The sequence below is a fragment of the Simochromis diagramma genome, unplaced genomic scaffold (genome assembly GCF_900408965.1).
Source record: "Simochromis diagramma unplaced genomic scaffold, fSimDia1.1 OVJJ01000618.1, whole genome shotgun sequence".
Taxonomy (NCBI): Eukaryota; Metazoa; Chordata; class Actinopteri; order Cichliformes; family Cichlidae; genus Simochromis; species Simochromis diagramma.
Window position 1 is genome coordinate 7,518,686 of NW_024387423.1, and position 9,991 is coordinate 7,528,676.

At 38.7% G+C, this 9,991-nt stretch overlaps 1 protein-coding gene across 1 annotated transcript; it reads left to right on the plus strand.

Moving 5' to 3' along the window:
- Nucleotides 1–2,743: 2,743 nt before the first annotated feature.
- LOC120722099 (cholecystokinin-like) lies at nt 2,744–7,386 on the plus strand. Its single transcript, XM_040012892.1, has 4 exons — nt 2,744–2,820; nt 4,858–4,937; nt 5,198–5,381; nt 5,945–7,386. The coding sequence occupies exons 2-4, from the start codon at nt 4,860–4,862 to the stop codon at nt 6,076–6,078; spliced, it is 396 nt and encodes a 131-aa protein (XP_039868826.1). The 5' UTR covers nt 2,744–2,820; nt 4,858–4,859; the 3' UTR covers nt 6,079–7,386.
- The last annotated feature ends 2,605 nt before the right edge of the window (nt 7,387–9,991 follow it).

The window sequence follows — 9,991 nt, forward strand, 5'->3', positions numbered from 1 at the left end:
CAGCAAAGAACCACTTAATTTACCACTGTTAGATTTTTCCTATTTCTTTGACTGAATCTACGATAAAAGCCAAAGGTAGCAGAAAAATACATAAAATAGCATTTTTGCACTAACACGGTGATTCTCAAAGTGCTGTTGGCCTATGACTTTTATATTCTGGCATGCTGTGCAGAAAACAAATATTGACACAGGACCTCAGAGATGCATCTGACCATTCTGTTGATCCATCTACTGAAGCCTCATCAGAAATGGTCTCAGGTGAAGTGTGGCTGTCAAGAAGGCTGCTAGAGCTCCTAAAATATGTTTTGCAGTCAAACGGTGCATTTTGAGTTGCCCTAATGTTTTTTCTTAACACTTCCTGACCTCGGCCTCACCCTCACTATTTCCGTTGACTGTCATTTTAAATTACATCACAAACACGTAGTCTTCTTCTACTTTGTGGACATCAGTTATTCTGGTTTGTGTTGCACAGCTGCTAAATGTTGACATGGTCTGAAAAGTCAGTGTTAGCTTAAAAATTTGCAGTCCCTGTTTGTTTTCCTATATTTGAGAAGAAAAGCCATAAAAACTTTCTTTCTGTTTTCTGTCTTTTAATTCACATTCATCTTTTTCCTCCCCAATGACAGAGAGAACCTGTCTGATGAGGCTTACAGGCTGACTTTTGTAATGAAATCCTGTGAGAGGGTAGTGGATTAGTGAGCTTCCAGTTGTCTCTTGACATCTGCCCACTTGATACCTCAAAATCTATGAATTCTTATTTAAAACACAAAGTGAGTGCGGTGTTTGTCTTTGACAGAGGGCAGAGGGGCACGAGTATCAGCCTACAGGTGCGTGCCTGATCAAAAAGTTCATGGCAGTGTTATGAGACAGACATATGGCAGCCTTATTAACATAGTGCTGAAGAGCTAAATCACACCTGGGACAGACTCAGACTGTCCACTGGCAGCCTCCCACATCTGACAGTGTCAGACTTTGGTGTAATTTGAGTGAAAGGGAGCAGGCTCACAATCCTCTCTCAACTTTCTGACACATTTTTGATTTATTTTTTGCAGGTTTGAATTGAAAGATACGTTTTCCTCATTTCAGAAGTGGGACTGCGCTGCTGGGTAAAAAAAAAAAAAATTGATTTAAATATCCTCCCGGTGCCAGGTCACAGCTCACATAAAATAAAATAAAAAGTCTGAATAGGAAAATAAATGGAAAAAGAACAGTCTGACACAGTTACTGAACGAGAAATGAAGACCAGCGCAACAGAGAATGACAGAGAATGGCTAAAATCCATTGTTCATATACAGCAAGTGAATGATTGGTGTACAGTATTGTGCAAATATTAGTTTATTTTAGTTTGTGGCTTTACTGACATTAAGCAACATTTCATAACAAAAGGGAGCTGCAATAAAGAACTTTATATGTTTAAAGGTCCAGGATGCAGCCGCAGGGGAGTTAGATTTTCAAGGAAGAGCCAGAGAGTGAAAATATGTTTCAAAAGTACTTTAATACCTTTCTGTAAACTCAGTGGTACCTGAACTACTGAAGAATTTAACAGGATTCACAAAAATGCTGCAAGCAAACAGCCATTTATATCCACCCAACAGGTGTAATGTACCTGAGTCCTGTATGTTTCAGCTCCAGCAAACAACAACGTTGTAAAATGAATCCTTTGACTCAGACAATTTGATGATAGCTAAAATAGATCATTAGGTTTTAATGAACTTTTAAAAGCACAGTTTGCACTTCAGGGTGTTATTGTTCCAGCGTTCGAATCTGTAAAATATATATGAAAGGGATCCTCATGCTGTTACTTTCATTCTGGCCTTCAGAGACACTGAATTTTTATGTTATTTTACTTTATTTATTTTTAATCAAACATTAAAAAAGAGAATTTTATTTCAAAACTTCCACATGTGTTGTATAAACCCTACATATTCACACTCATAGCCATATCACTGTTTCGTGTATAAGTGCTGTACCCACAAGCTGTGATTAGGATTTTTTCTTTAATTAAGTACTTCATAGATTGACAAAATTATCCCACTTCTATTTAATTAAACAATTTAAAGATGCCAAGAAGACACTGGGGATGTTTTTACTGTTTAAAGAAAAGCTGTTGTACACAGAGCTCATACACATTCATCGCTGATGAAGGTACACAGACAGGAGATAATATAAGCAAGTACCGTATGTTTCTGATCTTTAACACTCACGTCTGTTTGATTACATGACACATCCAAGAGATTACAGTGGATCCCTGTGCATGACACCAAAAGGCTTCGTTAGAAGTCTCAGAGTTTCATTCTTCTCCACTTCAGACTCAGTCCCAGGATGATTTTCAGGCCGTCAGACATGAACAGTGTCCCTGCTTTTGATCAGCTAAAGCTGTTAGAGCCTTGCTGCAGCTGGCGAAGGCACTGACCTGCAAGTTTGTTATCATCTACAGAAAACCAGTTAAAGATCCCCAAAGCGTCTCTTTACTGGATTCAAAATACTAACCCCTCATTTTCAGTCACAGGTGTAATTAAAGCTGCCACCTTTGTCCCAATCCTCTCTCTCCTAGATTGGCTTGGGTACATGTGGAAGTGTGTGTGTGCGTTCATTATGCTTTCTAAGTTTACATGCATGTTTGCGTCTTCACTGGCGTCAGCGCTGTCACTTTCTGCACCAGCACCAGGCTCCTCCCACAGGCCGAGGCTCCTCCCCCTCCCTCTCTGTCAGTATAAAGTATGGTCTTCTCTCAATCTCATACTCAGTCACAGCCTCATCAGTGGAGCAAAGCTCACTATCTTCAAATCAGCCTCTCCTGGTTTACTTCAACAGCTGCAGGTAAGGTTTAAAATATTCTCTGCAGTTTGTTTCATTTTAAAACTTCATTTTATTTCTCTGTTTTCCTGTCACAGGGGATGGTTACACACACTCACTAATGCTTTGAGGTGTCCTGTCCCCTCATTTTCAGTTATTTATACACTGAAAATGAGAATACTGTAGACAAGTAAAGACTGGACTGGTATTTATATAGATAGTTATCCATCTATATGTCGTTTTTTTCTTTTGCCTTTTTAGAGCACAAATGAAATGTTTATTACAGTGGATCTTTTCTTCTCTTTATTTAAGTGAGTGGTGGGTTTTAATGAAAGAAAATTATATTCATACACGAGCCAAACAGAATTATTAAAAGATTATACAATATTTATGATTAAAAGTCTTTAAAAAGTAACAGATGAGTAAAAATAGATCCATGCTGAAGGCTGAGCTGAAAGAGAATTATGTCTGAGTGTCCAAATGACCACATAAGAAATTTAATTTTGCCCCTAACTTGTATCTGGAGGAAAACTCTGTGTTTGTGTTTAAATGCTCACAGAAGCTGCTGGTTCTGTGAGCATCATTTGACCTTTGTTGTGGATAAAATTATCATTCCAAGAGTTGGAGTTAAAAGAAAGTAGGAAAGAAATTCCTCATCACTTTTCATAGGAGCTATTTTTTTTTATTTTTTTTATCTCTGTGTATTAACTAAGTAGTGATGGGTAAAAGTGTTGTTTTCTCATTTTGTTTTCTGAGGAGAGGAGAGGAGAGCTGTCACATACATTACATTATCACATCATTACCAGCCTATTACATAATGATTGAGAGACAATGACCAGCTGCTAAAAGGAATTATATTAGCATGAGCAGAATGGCTATTTACACCACCGCTGTGTCCGTTTAAACAAATTATTCAAACCAAACGTTTCACTGGACTTATGGTGATAAAATCACACAAGAAGAAATTCTCCATTTCAGTTGGTTTAAAACTGCAGAGGAGGGCGATTTCACCTGCACGTCTGTAATGATTTGACCAGTGAACAACGACTAGAAGACGTTCTGGACTGTTAACGGTACAAAAGGATCTAGACTAAGAACTAAGAGCATAAAATAAATGAAAAATCTAAAACACTTATTTTTTATTTGTTCTGCAAAGGTAGAAACCATGGCAAAGTTATGCTCTCCTGCATATCTATGTTCTGGTGTTTATGGGCTGTAAAAAGATCATCCTTGACTTAGTAAATATATTAACACAGAGAGACGCAGCAGAGCGCTGTAACTCTGTGACAGGCTGAGGCAGTGGGGTTTTTGATTTATCTGAGACTGAAAGCCTCCAAGCAGCTTTTGCTGTTGGTTTTATCTAATTATCCACTTTAACTCATTTTCCTTTGGAAATAAATTTCGGGAGTAAAACATCATTCATCAAAGATAATATGCTGCTTTGGCAGGCTTCAAGATCAAAATAAAATAAATAAATCATCAAAATGATCTTCTAACCAAATTGATAAGAAACATCTATAAATGTATTTATTATTATGTTTAATAATATTATATGTATTTACATGAGGGGTTAAAAAGGTTTCATGCCTCTGCTTTCAGCGTGAGTAAACTTCATGTATTGATTCTGTGTGACACCGACTGTCCTGTGAACCCCGTTCAAAAAACAGCACATAGATCAACATTCGACTATAGAGACCGCAACTCCAAACAGCGCATACATATACATGTATGTGTCTGTGTGTAAACATGAAGCCGTTCTGTCACAGGCAGAGCAGGAGAGTATTTATGAAACATGAAATAATGTTTGCTGTAGTTCGAGGCAGAACCATTAAAGAGTCATCTCTTTCTCACCCGATGTGTTTAAATGACCTTAAATTGATTTATTGCTGCTTTTTGCAAAGCCAATATTGCCTGCATTGGTTTGTTTTCCCTTAGCAAGCTGAGGTGAGACAGAAAGAGAGAAGAGGGCAGATGAGAGGCAGTAAAGAGCAAATAAAGACTAACTGGAAATGTGCTACTGAGTTTGTTTAACTGTTATTCTCTCCCTGTCTCTCCATCCAGCCATGAATGTAGGCATCTGTGTTTGTGTTATCCTGGCTGCTTTGTCCAGTGGTTCCCTGAGTCTGCCTTCACAATCAATTGTAAGACACACACCCACACACACACACACACACACACACACACACACACACTGTGCAGAGCTAAACAGCGCGTACATTGCCAATTAAGGGAAGTGGAGTAGGACCCTGATTACAAACTTTAATGTCTAAATTGCTTCCACGTGGTACAATTGGATTCAATTTTCCACTGGAGGATAAATATTTTTTTTCATTTGAAATTTTTTTTTGTTTTTATTACTTTTTAAATGTGTTATTTCATAAATGTGTCATTTTCTCCACAGACAGCTGAAAGTACGGCTCTTCTCTCAGGCAGCGGATCTCTCCCTTCTCCCAGCCTGAAACGGCAGGCTCGCTCCGCTCCAGCGCCCCTCTCAGGGCATCCTATCAACTACAGCCAGCACCAAGAGGACGCAGACACTCCAGACAGCCTGAACCAGCTTCTGGCCAGACTCATCTCTAGGAAAGGTGTGATCAGACGTATGACTGCCGATACAGAATAAGAGAACAAAGGATGGGAAGAGAAAATGAAATGACCGCCTTTCCCTTTTCCCTTTACTTGTCATCTCATTACATGCTCATATTTCCCTCTTCCTCACATCCATCCTTCTGCAGCCTGCGTTCATTCATGCTGTGTTTCAGTCCCACCATCTGGCATTTCCCACCTCCCTCTGGCCTCCTCTCTTCATCTTTCCACGCTTGCTACTCCCCTAACATTTCTGCCTGCGCCCTCTATCATAGTCGTCTGCCTACCTCCTGACCTCACTCTCTGCTTCCTCTGTCACCGCGCATCGTTTTTTTTTCTTTCAAGTAAACGCTGTGTGACTACGAGACCTGCTGAGCTCATGGACAGAAATAGAAACACAGCGAGTCAGCATGAGTTAGATCAACAGTGCCATGTGGAAGATAGACCGTATATTATTATCATACAGTATGGGTAGTTTTAAAAAAGAAAGAATAACAACATAAGTTTTATGAAATGCAGTGAATGTTTTCTTTCGTTTAGTTTGTTTCATCCATGTCTCCTCTAGGCTCTGCCTACCACACCAGATCCTCCCTCAGCAGCAGAGCCAGTGGTCTCCCCCCCAACCACAGGATAAAGGACAGAGATTATCTCGGCTGGATGGACTTCGGACGGCGTAGTGCAGAGGAGTACGAATACTAGTCCTGAAGGCACAGCTTTGTTTCTTCGAACGCTGAGCCCAAAACCTCCAACATCACCAGTTAAAGTTTTTATTTTAAAAAACCTGGAGCCCTTTTCACACTGCACTCTCAGCCCACCAGAGCTGACTTAGTGCGAAGTATATCTCAGCACATATCCTTCAATCTACGAACCACAAACTTCAATCCAAAACTTACGGCACATTATTGTATATCTGTGTTGCTGTTAAGACCAAAGGTAGCAATGCTTGTCCATCCCGCAGTGCTTTCTTAGTCCCTCACTCTCTCTGTGGTTTGGATGGTAATCACTAAAAATGAGTCACAAAAAAAGTTTTTTCATGGAAAAAAGGTGTTTTGATTTCTTAAAATATGGGGTCATTGTAATTTTCTAACCAGCATAGAGTTTTTAATTTGTTTGGCAGTACTTTCTTACTTAAAGTTACATGAGTAGCTCACGATCTGCTAATGCTATTAGGCATTGGTTACACAGCAGATGCTTGTTAGCATAAATTCATTGTTAGTTAAGTTGTTTTTGACAAATGCAATGTTAGCTTTTTGGTGTTAACAGATCAGTGAAGAAACAGTAGGTCTGGTATAACAATGGGAAATGCCACATTTCCATTTCAGTGGATATACAGAGCTTAACTAAGAAATCACAAATATTTTAGCAATGAGTCAAAACTTGTTTAAAACGAAAAAAGATCATTTATCATGTTTATATGACTAAATTTAAGCCAGTGCTCTGAGAACTGCACTAAAAACATCATTTCGATTAATATGCTGCTGGATTAACCTATTACAGAAACATTAAAAATGATTTTGGCAATTACCAGTATTGTTAATTTAGGGCTTCTGTGACATTAAACTTACACTGGGTGGAGATCTAATTAATTTGTTTAGCACTGTAAGTCCAACAACTTCAACTGTTAAAAGGCAAAAATTACAAAAAGCTGTTAAACATAACACCCTTTAAATATATTTCCAGTGAGAAAAATCAGTGTCTTAGGATTTAGACATTCGTATTTTAAAGTACTGTTAAAATGTTTAATTTTACTGAGCGTTACTGTATGAATGTATCTGTAGACTTTTAATGTGCCCTTAAGGTGTCCTCTGCAAACTAATCTTCATAAAAATTACACAATAAAAAAACAAAAACGACACAACAATAAAAAGCATGTTGTTTCATATCACACCATGCTCAACACTGAATGTGACACATCATTCAAAAATCTTTGATCGTGCTAGAAACTGGGAGAACTGGGTGAAAAGTGGCTAACATGGCAGGCTGCTGCAGTGTGCAGTGTGAAAAGGGCAAAACAGGTTTTGACAAGCACAAAGTGTTGTCTGTTTGATTCCTGGGAGTCTCCCTGACTTTGCATAATGGACTTCAGTGGCAGACACAATAACATCAGGATGCTGCAGATATTAAATCTACAGATTAGAAATGTTTTCTTTTCTTTTCTTTTCTTTTTTTAAAGGCCTTTATTATATATAAAGGTTAACTCTCTGTATTAAATCATTTGTTTCTACAGATTCAGTGAAACTCCAAATAAAGCTTTGTTTTCCTCCAATGTCAGCAAGAAATTCAAACGCTTTCTTTTCAGTCTCATGATCTTATGGTTTCAGGGCACAGGTGGTGGGGCAGTTCTCTATATAGTGTTAGATTTGATCACTGCAGAAGAGAAAGAATGGATGTCTCTTTTTTTACAAACATTTGGTGCAACCCAGTGTGGGATTTCAGCAAAAGAAAGCCAAAACATTTTCATTTGTGCCCACTATAAGTAAAATAGCTTTCCCGGGATTAGCATTGGGACAAAGGAGCTGGTAGCTAGAAAAGGTTATAATTTAAATCAGACTTAAGTCTCAAAGAGCTCATTTTGCCTTTAAAAGTGTTTGTGTTCGTGCCTGGGGATTAATTAAAGTGGATTATGTTAAGGATCTGTTAGTCCTAACGCAATGAAGTTAGGATGAGTACTGTGAATAAAATAAAAAGCCCTAAAATAATAAAAACAAATCTCCTGGTGAAATGAACTAAATGCTGATGAGGGGCAAAATAAAAAATTATTTTCCTCACAAATATGAAAACAGGAAGACAAATTAAACTCTGGCTCTGTTTCTAATTAAATTTGTACTTGAAGTCTTTGTGTGTGAAACTGGCAAAAGTGATATAAATATACTGATAGGTGCTCTTTGATGAACACGTGGAAAGGAATTCTCTTCCATTTATCCAATTTAAAGTCACGGGGAGGCTGGAACTGACCCCAGCTGCCATAGAGCGAGAGGAGACACCCCGAACAGGTCGCCTGTTACAGGACCAATGCAGAGAGACAGATAATCATTCATAGATTTATCAACTTACTGTGATATTAACTTACCAATATTAGTTATGTTATGACAATGAAAAATCCCATCATAGCTTAAAGACCTTACACTAAAATATTATCACAGTAGAGTACTTCTGTACCTAGATTGCAGGCTTACTTGTGATTCATTCAAATCTACTGGAAGTTGGACCAGTGAGGCCATGAGATAAGTGAACCATTTTGAAGAAGAAGTCTCACAATTACTAAGATACATGTCACAAGATTTATTTCCATTCAGTGTTGGATAAATGTTTTTCCCAACATCTTGTACTGATGATGGTAGTGTTTTTTCTTTTACCTTTCAATACGGATGGTCTGTTTTCTGTTTTGATCAAGAGCCTTTTTTTGGGCAGCTGAAGAGGAGAAGTCTATCTTATGTCCAACCTCTGGCTGTATCTTGGTCACATTACCCAGCAAAACCCAGTATGCAGGTTCATCTGTAACAGTCCTTGTGCCACAGATCAACACTGTTGCTTCTACTTTAAACAGAAGAGCAGCGACGTGGGTGCAGGTCTCCGCGACTCCGGCCATACAGCTGCAGTGGGCGGCTTCAACCTTCCCTGTGATGCTCACAATGACCCATGGCTGCAATGCTGGTTCATTCAGTCTTTGAGAGGGCAGCACCTGAAACACACACCGACCCCAACCCCAGATCACAGCACTGCCCCCACAGACTTGTACAGTAGGCATGATGGGTGCATCACTTCATCTGCCTCTCTTCGTACCCTGTTGCGCCCATCACTCTGCAACAAGGTAAATCTGGACTCATCAGACCACATGACCTTCTTTCATTGCTCCACAGTCCAATCTTTATGCTCCCTAGCAAATTGAAGCCTTTTTTTTCCCGGTTTGCCTCACTGATCAGTTTTTTTTGGGGCTCCACAGCTATTCAGTCCCAATCTGTTGAGTTCCTTTTGCATTGCGTGTGCGGAAATGCTCTTATTTTCACTATTAAACATAGCCCTGAGTTCTACTGTTGTTGTTGTTGTTTTTTTAAATTAGATTTCACCAAATGTTTAAGTGATATCCGATCACAATAAATTTTTTCCAGCCACGTTTCTTCCTCGAAGACGATTGGGTACCCACAACCCTTCCACTTTTTAATAATGCGTTGGACAGTTCTTAATCCAATTTTAGTAGTTTCTGCATCTCCTTAGATGTTTTCTTTTATCGATGCATGCCAATGATTTGACCCTTTCCAAACACTATCATCTTTTCCACGACCACGAGATGCGTCTTTCGACATGGTTGTTTATGAAATGAGAAGCAACTCATTGCACCAGTTGGGGTTAAACAACTTGTTGCCAGCTGAAAGACCTATGCAGTAATTATCCAATAGGAGGGCTTGTACCTATTTGCTTAGTTAAATCCAGGTGGTTATCTTTTTTTGGCCAGGCAGTGTAATTACATTACTAATTTGCAGACTTACGGACACACATTTAAAAAAAAAAAAAAAAAAAAAAAAAAAAAAAGTGGTATTGCAGTATATGAACAGTCGATTACTGGATACCTTAATGACCTCCACAGACTGTTGTGTGCAGTAATTACCTCATT